This window comes from Bombyx mandarina, chromosome 11 (assembly GCF_030267445.1).
Source record: "Bombyx mandarina strain Sakado chromosome 11, ASM3026744v2".
NCBI classification, from domain to species: domain Eukaryota; kingdom Metazoa; phylum Arthropoda; class Insecta; order Lepidoptera; family Bombycidae; genus Bombyx; species Bombyx mandarina.
The window spans coordinates 12991421-13007700 of record NC_143218.1 but is presented as its reverse complement, the minus strand read 5'-3'; the positions used below and the strand labels follow the sequence as shown (position 1 = coordinate 13007700).

General features: G+C 31.4%; 1 protein-coding gene and 3 long non-coding RNA genes across 7 annotated transcripts; all 4 read right to left on the bottom strand.

The window, feature by feature from the left end:
• Positions 1 to 422: 422 nt before the first annotated feature.
• LOC149502047 (uncharacterized) lies at positions 423 to 2971 on the bottom strand. 2 transcript variants are annotated; one of them, XR_016323789.1, is made up of 4 exons: positions 2856 to 2971; positions 2608 to 2679; positions 2032 to 2152; positions 423 to 1940 (listed from the first exon to the last, which is right to left on the bottom strand). It is a non-coding gene; the product is annotated as an uncharacterized LOC149502047 (long non-coding RNA). The 2 variants fall into 2 exon arrangements; XR_016323788.1 differs by lacking the exon at positions 2856 to 2971 and having other exon boundaries at positions 2608 to 2748.
• Positions 2972 to 4762: 1791 nt separating this feature from the next.
• On the bottom strand, positions 4763 to 13166 carry LOC114247505 (uncharacterized). 2 transcript variants are annotated; one of them, XR_003624886.2, is made up of 14 exons: positions 13140 to 13166; positions 12462 to 12496; positions 11723 to 11769; positions 11472 to 11545; positions 11201 to 11236; positions 10690 to 10753; positions 10024 to 10080; positions 8564 to 8612; positions 8092 to 8140; positions 6739 to 6811; positions 6504 to 6544; positions 6138 to 6321; positions 5907 to 5944; positions 4763 to 5721 (listed from the first exon to the last, which is right to left on the bottom strand). It is a non-coding gene; the product is annotated as an uncharacterized LOC114247505 (long non-coding RNA). The 2 variants fall into 2 exon arrangements; XR_016323787.1 differs by lacking the exon at positions 5907 to 5944.
• A 604-nt stretch (positions 13167 to 13770) lies between these two features.
• Positions 13771 to 15109, bottom strand: LOC149502046 (uncharacterized). Its single transcript, XR_016323790.1, has 4 exons — positions 14969 to 15109; positions 14215 to 14240; positions 13978 to 14026; positions 13771 to 13812 (listed from the first exon to the last, which is right to left on the bottom strand). It is a non-coding gene; the product is annotated as an uncharacterized LOC149502046 (long non-coding RNA).
• RpL14 (ribosomal protein L14) lies at positions 14359 to 15261 on the bottom strand. 2 transcript variants are annotated; one of them, XM_028180489.2, is made up of 2 exons: positions 15163 to 15261; positions 14359 to 14939 (listed from the first exon to the last, which is right to left on the bottom strand). In XM_028180489.2, exon 2 carries the CDS (start codon positions 14931 to 14933, stop codon positions 14436 to 14438), a length of 498 nt encoding a protein of 165 aa, XP_028036290.1. In that variant the 5' UTR covers positions 14934 to 14939; positions 15163 to 15261; the 3' UTR covers positions 14359 to 14435. The 2 variants fall into 2 exon arrangements, with proteins under 2 accessions (XP_028036290.1, XP_089587145.1); XM_089731019.1 differs by lacking the exon at positions 15163 to 15261 and adding an exon at positions 15034 to 15160.
• Positions 15262 to 16280: the final 1019 nt, after the last annotated feature.

Sequence of the window (16280 nt, the reverse complement as noted above, 5' to 3'; positions counted from 1 at the left end):
TCAGCCAAAATTTATTTTATGCCATCTTCAAAATACCGTGAAACCTGGTGACTTTGTCAAAGATTGTTAAATTTGCCATGACCCGACTTAAAAGGTACCTTTGTCAAAACCATAGATTATACACTTAATATATTAGAGATAGATGCGCAACTCTCGTTTTTATTTTTGCTTTAGTTAAAGCCCGGTCCAGCAGGCGTCGCTACGGTCGATTATTAGTCTCCCTACCCCCCACCAGGTGGCTTTTTTAGTAATTTTAATATTTTTAATAACTCTCTTTATGAAAAAATCTTATCGTTTAGAATCGCTGGAATTCCCGGTAGAACTTATGAGATATTAAGGAATGTTTGATTGTGTTCAGCATTCTAATCGATAAGATCTTTTCATACAGAGAGAAAACAGTTTTTTAAAATAAAAAGCTGTAATTCTCTGTAAGCTATTTAATTTCCCTATATTACAAACAATTTTCGGTTAAAAGATTGTATGAACGTACAATTGTATAAAACTTCGAATAACAATAACTCCTCTAGATTAATCCTACTAGCGTACTTATTAACATTAAATCGAAAGTTATCTAAAAGTTAATTAAGTCTAGATAATCAAATCATTCAATGTCAATTAAGTCATTTGTGCGAAATATAAACATGTCAGCTTTCCATTATAAACATAGTAGACAATTTGAATTAAATTTAATAAATTTGTTTCTTAATGATAGCAGTTCTTGCTTAAAGTTGATCGTGACAGATCATGACCTTGTATGAAAATATTACATCTATAAATACTACCTATGCTTCGTCATACAATAATTGTCATTTAAACTAGCATTGTAGAGATAATACACACACTAAAGTGAATACTAAATTATTCTTAGCATTCTTATAAACATTTAGAAATTTAAGAAACGATCAACCCACAATCATGTTCATAACATGTGACATTTTGTTCTGCACAAACGTTTTGTTACATGATTTGAAAAACAAAAAAAAAACAAAAAATGTTTAAAAAATGTAATGATGATTTAAAGTACTCTTAAATATTGATAGTTTGTACTTAATGACACTTATAGTAATCTTAGACATGATTACAATAGTTATACTTTTATTCTTTAACTAAATTATTTCTATTCTGACGTTTCTGATGCTTTAGCTTTGGTAATACTAGATGAAACAAACAGCATATTGAAAGAAAATCATCTTAAAGTTAATTACATTCATTACAAACCATTAGTTTGCATTTTGTTACAAAAGAAACTGATGTTCGTTACATGCAAATGAATTATAAACATACACATGCAAACATAAAATGTAAATTTATCTTTTAATCCAAATTAAATGTACATTAATATTACATCTAAATAATAGAAAGGGTCTCGAAAATTTTTATTGCACTCAACAGCAGACGAGCACACAACCCGGCTCATGATAAGTGGTCACCAGTGCTTATAAACTTCAGCAGTGTCATAGGGGTTGCTGTCTATCACTTAAGTTTTAATAAATTATTAATATACTCAGTCACAAGCATATTGATTTCACATAATGAAAATGTAAGAAACATAATCGTGTTTGGGCATTTTCATTTATATCTGCTCATACAGAAAACACAAGTTAGCAAATATATTCCACAGTTAATCTAAATAATTGCAAATAATGCTTTTGAAGATCGTTGACTTTTGATCATTAATTAAAATCATCTTCTCGTAGAATTTACAAAAGCTCATTTACAAAAATTTATATCAGTATTTTCATATATTACTAACTTACTAATTACAACTATTCAAACGTAATAGTATAACTATAAGAACTAAACAACCTATTTTAAAACAAAATTGGCATCAATTTAGTTCTTATGAACTATTTCATCTATTAATTTATAAATTATAAACATATTTAAAAAAAATTAAGATCCCTTGTGAGTTCACATTCCTTGCTGAATCAGTTTCTCTTCTGAAACGGAGAAACAAAGTATCTTAAGTATGTAACAAATATTGAAAAAATACGACCATGAAAAATTTAGTGTTAATGTAATCATACTTACAAATTAATATATTACATAACACGTTCTGGTTCAAATATAGTGCATCAATCTTTTCATGTTTCAGACATTTTAGTGCTCCTTATAATTTTTCCATAAAATTTTGTCATTATCAAACCTTTGTCTACAAAAATAAAAACATTATTTTATATTGGGTAGAAGGATGAACGTGGTCACAGGCCACTTGGTGTAACTTGGTTATCAAACACCAGGAAACAAAATGTGAATGCCATCATCTAACTTTGGATGTGAGATCAATTGTGCTGTATTTTATTTAAACAGGAAAGCATGACTGATTGATCATTCCAAAAAACTAGTTCGGGCCCACTTGACAATAAGCATATAATACGCTGAGTTGCAAAACATAAATACTTCCACCCACTCGAGACAATTTTATTATCTGAGTTGTGTGTGTGATAGTACGAGACTTAACACCGACTGTTTTAATCAAACTTAACATATATGATAGCTAGGCAGCAGAAATAGGAAGGACCATTAGTTGGTGCTAATTCATTTAATTATATTATGAATAATAATTCTGTTAGCAAATAATATACCGGGAAAATAGTGTAAACTCACCGTTATCAAGGCATCCGAAATAGCATTTCATTTTCGATCTTCGAGGCATGCTGATTTTTAATAATAAACTTTCTGTAAGAAACGAAAATAGTTACACAGGCTTACGAAACGCTAACGAAGAAAAAAGTATTGGAACCAAGTTATGTCTAAAGAGAATTCAAAACAGAGTTTCTCAATGTCTAATCGTCTAATATTCTCATAAAGCTAAAAGATGCTCTAAATTAATACTACAACGTAAAATAACTCACACCAAGACCAAAAAAAAACGATTTAAAAAATTAAATCGTTACGACATTTTGAAAACTTTTTTTTTTTTTTTTGACATTGTTTTACGGCCCTGGAATTTTGAAAACTTCAAAGCAGTGTTTCCACTTAAGTTTTTTTTAACACATTTTACCCTAGTTTCTTTTGAATTTATCCCTAAAATTTCCTAGACAACTTTCATAAATCCTTTATATAGAAAGCATAAATAAAATACAGAAAATAAACCACAGCATATTATTTAATGTAGGTATATATAATATAAACGCCCCCAGAAGATCATAGATCTATAGGATTAGAATTTTCAAGGAAGTCGACGCATTTCTTTTATATTCTTTTGCTGCACGCAACCTAACACTGTTCGGTTCTAAAACTGAGCAATTGTTTGCTGGCAAAGTTGGGAACTTTCTATGAAGCAAGCCGTTCAGGGTTTCATTAGAAAGCCTGTTTCTTTTGTCAGTTTTTACATTTGAGAACACTGAATAATCTTTCCACCTCAGTCTTTGAAGAAGGAACTGCTAGCAAAAGTGAAATGACAATTACAAGGTTTTCGTAAATGAAATTACCATGATAATCTTTCATGGTACATGAAGTACCTGTATATTACAATACAAGTAAGTTCTGGTGACATCAACGAAAATAGGTAAATAAAAGTTTGGCGGATTATACTTATTGGGATTCTGGGGAATCCCTAAGAAAAAAGCAGTGGCTTAATCTATGATTTACTTTACTAGAGGGTTACTGTTGAATCAAACCTTCTTAATAGTTTTTATACACAACTCTGTTTTATTCTTTTACTTGTCAACTCGACTTAATGTCATTCTCTCTCCATAAAATAAAATGTTCATTGTTTTACTTTAAAAACCGTTTATTTTAAAATTCACAACAGTTACTAGTATAGGCTTTGCTTTTTATATTTTTTAAATTGTCTTTATCATCCAAAATATCAGCTATTTTTCCCTAAAAAAGGGAGAATTCCCTAAAAATGGAAGCACTGCTTCAAAGTACGCTAACCTTTTTTATTGAGTCAGAACTCGTATCTGCCATCTAGTGAGTTTATTAGTTCATTAAGGCCAAAACGTTTCAAAAATGACCTCGCCGGTTCCTAAAGATGACGCTAGTTGTATGTTATTTTCCTTTGTATGGGAGTTGCACCCCCCTGGTCAAAACTTTATGTTCTATAACATTTGCAATGAACTACTTTTGAACATTTGATTGGCGACATCTTGATAATTTTGATTTGACAACCCAGATTTGAAAGAATTGTCATTTTTGGCGGTTACATTTTTCATCTCCTACATTTGTGGTAAATAAGTGCTCCGGAAGTTTAGTGTAAATAAATAAGTAGATTTTATTTTCTCAGTAGTGTTTTTTTTATCAAAGTTATGGTAATTTATGTTCTATAAAGCAATTTAGTCTTATTAAATCACTATTGGCAAAACAAAGCAAACAAGTTTTACTGATGTGAATGAACTTTGCCATTTTTTTTGGATGCTAGGGCTGTCTCGTAATACTATAATATCTACTTTTAATGTTACTTAATTTCAGATCCAAATTATCATTTTATTATTTATATGAAATTTGTTAAGATTTATGGATGGATAGGTGTGTTACTCTTTCAAGCAAAGACTACTGAACGGATTTTGCTCAATCATAGATAAATATATCCTATAAATTATTCTGATTTGTAAAATAGTATCATATTAAGAGCTACGAGTAGTAAGTGACCATGAATGCTATCAAGGCAAAATGATTTGCTAGTTGAGAATATGATAAGATTTTAGTATATCTTTACTGTGACCAAGCTGTGGCAATGACAACACTGACATTTTATAGTAATTCCTCGGCCAATGGACTTGTATCCGGCTAATTTTATAAATAAAAAAAAAAAAACAAAAATAGTAATTCCATTTATTTCATTCAAATTTTGGGTATGGCAATCTTACAAGTGATGGTTAACTTTGGACTTTTTGGCGGGAACGCGTGGAGTGAAGTTGTGTGATTTGTTTTATTTTGTCTATTTAGTGTTTCTTCGGGTTTAAATGTGTAATAATGGTGGTTTATTAACCGTTTAATATCTGTGAAAGTGCACAAATGTGGGAAAATGAAACAAAGCCGCTGGACGTAACTTCTCGGGATCCTCCAAAAAGTCCACTGAAAAATCTTAGTAAATGACCACCATTTTACTGAGATTAGATTTCATCTCATATCTCATTTAATTTCAACCCAGTTGATTAATGTCTCAAATTAATCATTTTCATTTCATTTCACTCCATAATATCATTTTTCATAAAATTAAGAATATAGATTAAAATAAGACATGACTTAAAGGTCTCAGTTACCAGGTCATAAAATCTCTTAAAAAAAAAAAAAGGTTAACTTTGCCATTTTTGTTTTTGGACTTAATAATATTTAAGAAAACAATAGATACCTATTTGATTACATTACAATTATGCATAAAATACACTATCAAGCTGATTGATTGCTTTTTATATTCTCATAAATTTTTTAAGAAAAACCTTTCCAAACTTTTTTTATCCGCCAAAAAGTGACAAAGTTGCCAGGTTTCTCGGTATGCTCTTTCATAAACCATACACTTTCGCAAACAAATAATCCAATACTCATAACATTTTTAAACGTTTTTGCGAATTCTCCACTATATCTTCTAATGAATGAAAACAGGTGGAAAAATTGGAGTTCAGAAGCAATAAGAAGTCGGCTGGTGCCACAAATATTGGTAGCGTATCGGTATGAAGGTGGTTGCGCGTTGATACATTTTTAACCGAATGTATATTTGAATTTACTATTTCTAGGCCTTAAAGCAGTTCTTTATTATGTATAACTCCCCAGTATCTGAAAAAAAAAGGAAAACAAAATTACATAAAAGTATTATTTGATTAAACTACATGAGTTTCTTAGCGTTTTGGTCAGCTTAAATTATCTTCAAAAGAATTCTAGATATATGCTTGTCTTTTAAAAAATCATCACATATTATTTCAAACAATTAGGTATTTTATTTAAAAAAAAATATCTTTTACCATTGTTTATTTTCCACATTCTTTATAGTACATAGAATCTGGAAATAAAAATAAAAAATTAGAATGAAAATAAATTAAACTGGGTATCTTGGTTTTGACACTTGTGTTTCAGTTATTACCATACCATTTTTTCTCCACGATTTCATCAGCCAGGGATAACTTAGTACTCATCATTTCAGTATTTCAGATCAATAAATACTCAATTAAAATAATAACTTAAAATAAATTTACCTTTTAAATATACAAAAATTTGAGTTCAAAAGCAATAAGTGGTCGGCTGGTGCCATAAATATTGGTACCGTATCAGTATGAAGGTGGTTTTGCATGATGATACATTTTTTACTGTAACTATATTTGAATTTACTACTTCTAGGCCATAAAGTAGTTCTCTTTATGTAGTAACCCTCCACACTATCTGAAAAATAAGCGAAAACAAAATTACATAAAAGTATTATTTGATTAAGCTACACGAGTTTCTTAGCGTTTGGTCAGCTTAAATTATCTTCAAAAGAATTCTAGATATATGCTTGTCTTTTAAAATATCATCACATATTATTTCAAACAACTTAGGTATTTTATTTAAAAAAAATGTTTTACCATTGTTTATTTTCCACATTCTTTATTATCATACATGGAATCTGGAAATAAAAAATAAAAAATTAGAATGAAAATAAATTAAACTGGGTATTTTAGTTTTGACGATTGCGTTTCAGTTATTACCATACCATTTTTTCTCCACGATTTCGTCAGCCAGGGATAACTTAGTACTCATCATTTCAGTATTTCAGATACATAAATACTCAATTAAAATAGTAACTTAAAATAAAATTACCTTTTAAATATATATCGCAATCTGTTTAATCATGAAGATGGAACCATACTGCTGCATTGTCAAGTTTTGATATCTGAAAGTAAAATTCATAATAGGTATAGAATTTTTATACATCACAACAATCACAAAAGTTTGAAAATTTGCCTGCCATGTAGTCTATATTTAGAACAGTGCATTACTTAGTGATCTTAAAATTAAATTACTGCCTATAAACAGTGTATCGTAATTAGTAAGTGTGTAATTAGTGGTCATAAACAGCAGTAATGTAGCTCAAGTACTTCTCTCACTTAAGTGATTTTCAAGAAAAGAATCGTGTTTGAGACAATTTTTTTATTTAATTTAATCAGAAAAATACCCAGCTTTAACGTTTAAGTTCAAGCTTACGAGCGATCATAACTTTATTTATTTTTATTTAACACAATTTTACAGTCCATTCAGTTGTGTAGAAGTTTAGTGACATTTAATAATTTACGCTTCAAAAAATTGGGACATAGAATGGTCCCTGTGGGTACAATTTTTATATTCGGGCAATTATTTTTGTCTTCAAACTATATACAGTCAAAATCTGTTATAACGACATCGAAGGGACTGCTCATATTCAGTCGTAAAAACCGATAGTCGTAACAACCGGTGATGTTTAATGTGTATCGTGCAAGTACAAACAATCGATAGGGAATTATTGGTAAAATATATTTACATAATACGCGATTTTTCTTCATTATTAATTTGTTTTCTTCGCGACATTTTGAAAGTTTCACGAATAACTCTACAAAGTTTTGGTGCGTCTTGTGTATAGATAAGTACAAACTAACTGAAGAGATATGAAGAAGCGGGCTTTGACTCTACTGCATGCATGTGTTTTGTTTCTAAGAATTAGAAAAGACCCTACACTAAACTAAATCCTATTGTTTTCTTTCCTGATTTTAATAGCTATTGAAGACAAATGTGGATACCTATTCAAATTGTTTACAATACAGCTTAGCCGGTCGTTCTAACAGATCTAATTCTCCGAAATATTAGTTAAATGTGGTCGTTTTATGAGGTATGTCGTTATTACCAATGTCGTAGAAAGCAATATTTTTAATAAGGCGGTCATATGGCATTCAGCCGGGACCTTTGTTTTAGGTTATTATAACCGGCATGTTGTATTAAACGATGTCGCAGTAAACGGTTTTGACTGTATTCATAATCATGTTTAAACATATTCTGTAACTGAAAAGTCAACAAACAAGCTGCAGGTATCAAAATTTTCATAAACTTAATAGCCGGGGTAAATGCAATTTGAAGTATTGATCACAATCAATATCCTTAATTTTTATTTAATATTAGTTAGATACTTGGTTAATTGCTCACCATTCACAATGACTTAAGAACTGCCATAACTCGTCACTTGTATTACAACCTACAACAAAAAAAAGAGTTACAAAACACTTTCAAAGATTTTTTAAAGTTCATTGTTCGTTTTGATCAGATCCAAAATTCAATAGTAATATTCTGGTATATGCTTGTTTGTAAATAGCATCATTATTATTATTAGCATACCATGTTTTATTCTAAAAAATAATAATTTGATAGTCTACAATTACACATAACTTACATTTTATTGCTTTCTTTACGATGGTTTAGAGATTTGGAGATTTTTACCAGAAACACTACAAACTTAGGTGGAACGTTAGGGCGTTATCACTATTTTACGTAATTTTAGTTAAAAAACTGTATAATTAAGTTAAGGTTTTTTTAGGATGGAAGGGGGCCCGAAGGCCTTTCCAGTTTCACCAGACAGGAAAGTTAAGGTATGATTCATTATTAAATTGATTTAACTCACCACATATCCCTTAGTTACTATCGAGCAGAAGTTGGTATTTACCTGCAACCTACAAATACAAAATATACTTATTGTTAATAAATTTTAATAACAACTAAAAAAAATACTTTGTTCTCTTGAATATAAATCAGAAATGATCGATCAACAGTATTTCAGATAGGGGCGATACTATACGTCATCATTTAAATTATGTCTTTCAAGTCTGTTCTGTAGTCAAGTTGAGTTCCAAGAACGATGCACCACTTTAGCAACTTTTAAAATATAGAACTTTAGACCATCAGTTCAATTATAAATTTCAATTTCTCAAATTCACTTATAAATTGCGACAATAGGACTGTTTTAAATAGTGGTTGTAAAATATTATATTCATAAATACAAAACTAATTGATGTAAAATTATTAATTAAAACAATATACATCTAAATAGTATCTGCATTATAAATAGGTTGAGATTAATTGAGTGACACTTAGGTGAGTAAATAAAATACTTCTTTGGTCATGTTGTTTTGACAGATATATGTGTTGCTCAATAGGACCAGTGCTCTTGTATCTTAATTAAATACATAAAAAAATGTTATATATGAGTCGACTATTATCAAAGGCGGCAATCTGACTTTTGGACAATGATTGGTAAATCAGAAAAACGAATTATTGACTTTGTATTCCATTGGCAGTCACAAAACTCTTCGGAACGACATCTTAGATAAATAACAGGTTAACTATTAACCTTTATTTAATGCAGGTTTTGAACCGTATTCTTTGAAGGAGACGATTATATTCAAATAAATCTGTATTGACATATCAATAAAAAAAATTTGTCCAAATGTACAGATTGCCGCCTTTGATAATAGACGACTCATATATAAAAAATTTGTTCTCTATGCGTTTCTAAATTATATATCTGATTGTGTTGACTCTCCCAAGGAAAATAAGTATGTATATAAGGGGAAGTATGACAGCAGCGCTAGTGATAGAAAAATAAAGAGTTGAGAATATCGAGGTGTTATGCACAGAGGATGGCCAAAAAGACTGGGTATGAAACTAGAAGATGTGATGCGAAGAGGTGTTACACGCAGTGTGAGACGGGTGTGAGTGTAGATGAAGTGTGCTGACGCTACGCTGACTCACATAGTGAAGTGTGGCCAAGGACAAGGATTTTGTCTTCCATGGTGAAGGAATAACTTCCTCTAATAAAATCAAACCCGTAAAAATTATAATTTGCGTAATTACTAATAGTAAGGTGTTTTGTGATTAAAGTCCGGTTGCAACTTAACACCACATGGGCCGTGAGCTCGTCCCACCATAAGATCCAAGGAAAATATATGCCTGTCAGAGTAAAATAGGTTGCCCGCGACTAGTTCTGAGAAATCAATAAAGAAATGATTTCATAAAACTACTGATAGCAGATATGACAAAGTTTCACTAGTCTAATTTATAAAATACAATACAAACTATATTTACCTTTATATTATCGTAGTGGAAATTTGCTAGAGTAGATGACATTGATCTGCAGAATATCTGGAAAATACTTTCTTTATAAATCTAATTATTATAGATTGATCTTGGGCATCCCAGTTTCATTGAGGAATCAGTTATTACCATACCATATTTTCCCCACGATTTCGTGAGCCAGGGATAACTTAGTAATCATCACGTTTTTTGGACTTTTTATAGCTATCGTTCCTGATTTCCTTTTTGCATGTTGTATAATCGATTGAATAGAAGTTTTATTATTATTGAAACTTCTCTAGTAATTACTAGCGTCCAAATAATCAAAATCTTGTTACTATGAGAATGAACACATTGTTACTGCACTCAATTTTACATGAGACTAAAATATCTATTGTGAAGAAAACACGGGAGAGAAACAATGAAAAAGGACACTCATCATCATCATCAGGCTGTATCTCTCCACTGCTGGATGTAGGCCTCTCCCATTGTCCGCCACAATGAACGATCGAACGACGATGTCGGGTTTGGACAGGAAGCGGATGCGGCCGGTGCCGGGTCTGGTCGATGTTCGTGCGTTATGTTCGTTTTAGCGAGTTAGTATTTTAATATAATGCGGCCTCAAAAAAAGGACACTAATCCTATCCTATTCTACTGTGTTACAAAAAAACAACTCACCAGTATAACTTTTTAAGCACCATTCAGCCACCACGCACCACACACCACATCAGATTATGTAGACCTACAATAGTATAATATATTCCGTTAAATTATAATTATATTATTGTATTTTGTGATTATAGCATACAAATATATTTTTAATCAGAAAAATCAAACAGCATTGGTCATCAGACTGGGGCGATAAAAATCATCATGTGTTGAGCAAATGTTATTTTTTCATTACTTTGTAATGTACGAAATGTATCGATCCACGAGCAGCTAGAATAGCCTTTTGTGAATGGATAGAGGTTTTTAATGAATTTATTTAAAACAACTTTTAATTATGTGGTATCATTAATACAAAAACGAGTTCACCTACACTTCAAAAATATTTAACAATAATAGATTAAGCAGGAATCAAACACCTAAGTATTTAATCCTAATACTAAGTAAAGTCCACTAACTACTTACTAAATGAACAACTAATTAAATTTAGATAAGGTTTATTGTCAAAGTTGAATGAACTCACCTTTTATTTCTTGACTCCAGTCAATACGATGTTGGTCTGTGGAATAATATTATAATAATTGCTTAAATGATAATATTAAAAATGAAAATTATTTTACATTGGTCTAATTCAAAATCAGAAATGATCGGTCAACATTATTTCAGATAGGGGCGATACTATTAGTCATCATTTTTTAAAAGAAACCACCAAAGAATATTAGTTTCGAAGCTCTACGTTTCAATTGAGAATGTTATATTTTCGACTCGAAAATCTAAGATAAAGTTTACCTTACCCTGAATTTTCATGGCTAGTTTTCAGTTCTAGTATTTCTCTGCCTTTACTTATTTTCAATTTTATAATTTTGGCCTGAAAAATAGTATTTGAAATTATAATTTTTTTCATTGGAAATTATATTAAAATTATAAATGATAAAGTATAAAATGTCAGTGAAGATCAATCATCAAAGTTTCAGCTAGGGGCGATACAATCAGTCATCATTCAATTTTGGAAGAAAATACAATTAATTTTTATCACCAAACTTACTTCAGTTTACTGTTGTTATTCTTATTATTATGATTCCATGTGAATACCTGTAACAAATTTGGAAAGCAATTAATAGTTATCTTAGAGCATAAGCAATTAAACTTTTTTAAAGTTTTAGTATATTTATTTTTAAAGTATGTCACACTCAACCCTTAGATATGCAGCTATGTTAAAAGCACATCTTACACAGAGTGTGATAATGTTCCTATCCAGAGTCACGCATGCTAGTGGTGTCTGAACATGCATCGGCTTTGGTAGGGTCTTCACACCAACGTTATTCCTATTATCAAACCAGACATCATATTGTGGCATGAAAGAAAGGATATGAATAATTCTTCAAACTTCAAATGTCTGCAGTTGTAACATTCCTTAATGGTTTCCATGGGGTTCAGTTGGGCTTAGTTTTATGTATATCAATTGGTTGACTCAATATAATTAATACACACACACACACACACACGCACCATATAATTAAAATGAAATTAATCTTGAAATAAATAAAAAACGTGACATTGTGCAGTTTTAAAGAAGCTAAACAGACCACATCTAAAATGAATTATGGTTGGTTGTTTTAAACTTGCATGGACAAACTATAGGTATAATAGACTTGAATAAAACTTAATTTTTTTCATCATTGTTTTTAAAATAAAATCATTATATTACTTGAAAATTTAACAATAAATAAAACTTTGTTTTCATTATACATTGTGTTATGTTTTGATGCATGAGTTAAACTTACCATATTGTTTATTTGTTAGGAACCCAAACATTTATCTGCAACAACATATTAATTCTTAATAAAGTATTTTGTACAGTTAATATGTTTTAGGAAAGCTACTTTTAAAATCAGCAATGTGGTGTTTTTGTAATCATTTGTTCATACGAACGAGACTATTATGTTTGTTCATCATGGTATATTAACATTGAATTTTAACTCTAGTAATAAAAATTTATGTGGTATAACCTCATTAAAATTGTATCATATCAATTGCTAAAAAACTTACATCTGAGTCGTCTATTATCAAAGGTGGCAATCTGTGCATTTGGACAAAAAAATGTTATTGATATGTCAATACAGAATAATTTGAATATAATCGTCTCCTTCAAAGAATATGGTCCAAAACCTGCATTAAATAAAGGTTAATAGTTAACCTGTTATTTATCTAAGATGTCGTTCAGAAGAGTTTTGTGACTGCCAATAAAATACAAAGTCAATAATTCGTTTTTCTGATTTACCAATAATTGTCCAAAAGTCACATTGCCGGCTTTGATAATAGTCGACTCATATTTATGTTTTCGTTTTGTTTCGTAGGTTATGACAACCTTGTATGTTTACAAATTTGTATGGTATACATATTTTTTTCTACAACAGTTATTCTACTGTATATAAATAAATTGGTAATTAAATACAACTTACATCATTTCTGTTGACTTCATTTGGATGGTTCTTTGGGTTGCAGTTTGTAGGATTGGCACTACGAACAAAACAAGACTAATATTCATCTTGGCAGTGAACGTTTTAACATAAAATTCGTAACAAAACTAATTTTGTCACACTCAACCCTTAGATGTACAGCTATATTAGAAGCACATCTTACACAGAGTGTGATTATGTTCCTATCCAGAGTCACGCATGCCAGTAATATCTGTGATACATGCATCGGCTTTGGTAGGGTCTTTAAAACCGATATATAAAAAAATATAGCAGTAGCCAAAATGAACATTTTTAAAAACCAGTTGACAACTGAGGCCAACATCAGCCTTTACCAATGTAGGTTAGGGGTAATCACGAAAGCATGTAAGAGTAATTTTAGCAAACAAATATTGGTTTCTATAGTGTGGAGAGGAAATTGTGTAATCTACATTATTACCATTGAAATTTAGAGACTATGAAACTGATATCTCAAAGTGGGTCGCGCATTTACGTTGTGGATGTCTATGGGCTCCAGTAACCACTTCACACCAGGTGGACTGTTAGCTCGTCCACCCATCTAAGCAAAAAAAAAAAGTTTTACACACATTGATAGCTGTCAACAAATGTTACTTACATTTAAGAATATTGCTTTACAATGTTGATGTACGATGTTGATCTGTAAAAATAAAATACTCAATAAAGGCATTTGATGTGATATTGTTCTAGTTAGTTTGAAGTTTCAAAAATGTTAGATCCTCAATATAGAATGAACATCACAAAATTGAATTTTAAATGAGAACTATTTTTGGGTTATCATAGTTTCTTTTCTGATTATACTTACTCGAGTGTTTTTCCCCAGTGTTAGTAGAAGCGAATGTATACATTTTGTTCTGTAACAATTTACAATTGATTAAGTATTTAGGAATACTTGTATCCTACATTTAAAAGAGTGCTGTTATTCAGTAATGTGGTGTTTTATAATCATATTTTGTTCATACGAACGAGACTATATTTAATAGATCATCACAGTAATCGTTTACAGAATTAATAAAAACTAATGATTAAAGTTATTACTCACTTGTAATACTGGACTGCCACTATTAACTGAAACAAAAAGAAAATTTAGTAAAAATAAAATACCACTGCTGCATTATGGTAACAAAACTCACCTACTACTGCATGGTTAGGACAGTACACAAGGATGTAACAATAACACAATAAATGAAGCTAAAAAGTAATTCTTTATTCTCTTCTTAAAATCTGTCTTAGTCACATAACCTGTCGCAGACACAAAAACAATTACTTCTTAGCTGGTTTTTTGGTCGCCTTCTTGGTGCGCACTTTTTTCGCAGCCGCTTTAGGGATATTTTTCTTGCCGAAGGTACCAGCACGCGCAGCCTTCACCTTCAAGCTCTTGAATACGGCAGTCCTGGCACGGTTCCTCTTAACTCGTGCAGCTGTTAACTTGAACCTATCGTAATCTGTCATCTGTGCGCGCTTCTCTTTGTTCGCTAACTTCTGGGCCCATTGACTTTCTGTCCATTTTTCATTGAGTTTAGCATCTGTCCACGCTTTCCTCACAAGACGAGTAGGGGCTGTGAACGCGTATTTGAGGCGGAATTTTGTGAGATGGAGTTGGTTTAAGCGGATCTGTTGCCTAGGTACTCCACTGCCGGGTCCATCAACCAGTGCACGAGTTTGGTCAATAACGTCTACCACGCTCACTAACTTTCCCTTTAAGGGACCGTCGGCTACCAGGGCGACACGCCCTGGTTCTACGTACCGTGCAAAAGGCATGACGTTCTGAAACAATTACATAAATTGTTACTTACATTACTAATTCTAACTTGTGCACTCAAACACTATCAACAAAAAATCACGTAAACATTTTGTGTACTTTTCGGTGGATTGTAGAAATATATTATACATTCAAAAGCCACCCAATATTTATTTCTTTATTTAGTATTTAATTATCGAAATGAGTTTTATACAAGCATGATTTAAACAGATTATAATAATTTCTAACCTTACAACGTCTTAACACAAACAATGTACTCTCAAAAAGAATTTCCGGTGAGTTGTGTCATGATGTGTCAAATTGACAGTAATAGTAGTTTTATTTTCCAACTGAAAAGGCAAAATCATCATACCGTACCGCCTAATCTTTTATGTATAATATGAAATATGGCATGAAATCTACGAATAAGATTTATTATTTATTCGTAGCATGAAATGAAATGAGATCAGATGAGATGATTTGGGATGAAATATAATCTCAGTAAAATAGTGGTCATATAATGAGACTTCTTCAGTTGACGTTTTGGAGAATCCCGAGAAGCTACGTCCAGCGGCTTTGTTTCATTTTCCCATATTTGTGCACTTTCACAGATAATAAGCAATTAATAAACCACCGTTATTATGCATTTAAACCTGAAGAAACTCTAAACAGACAAAATAAAACAAATCACACAACTTCACTATTCGCGTTCCCGCCAAAAAGTCTATCAAATTGCATTACTGACGTTTTTTCTGAAGGGTATGGAAATGCTCAGACGAGAGAAAAAAACCTTTTATTAATAATATTTATTAAGAAATTACTGGTTTTTACACCGGTCACTCACATGCGCACGAATACGCAAACCCACAAGTGTAGGACGACATTTGCGAATGATTATGCAAAGTTTTCGCTGCATTCGTGGTTTTCCAAGCTGTGTCAGTTTTTTAACAGACATCAAAGCGCGCGAACCTCGAACCTTCGCGTAGTCTCCCACACATTCGCTTGCCCAGTTGCGCCGACGATTGCGAAGGTAACGGACGTATACTATACGCCATTTTTATAGTTCGTGACGTCTACTGTGTAGCGTATCTTCATCAAAAGAAATCCCATAAAAACAGCATGGCTGTTAATGATGTCTGGGAAAGAATTAAAAACTCTTTTTCTCTTCAATGTTCTATTGACGAATTAAAAAGGAGGAGAAATTCGTGAGACATTCGTAAACAAGTGTAGGAGGAAGCGCAAACGGGTTCGCAAATTGAGTATGCGAAGCCATTTGCACAGCCGCTAGGTTTGCGAATGAATGTTTGACGGCCCTTCACATGCGCGCAAACATTCGTACAATGTACGAATATTTGCGCGCATGTCAG

Coding starts and splice junctions, on each gene's coding strand:
- RpL14 (XM_028180489.2), bottom strand. CDS start 14,933: ATGCCTTTTGCACGGTACGTAGAACCAGGGCGTGTCGCCCTGGTAGCC.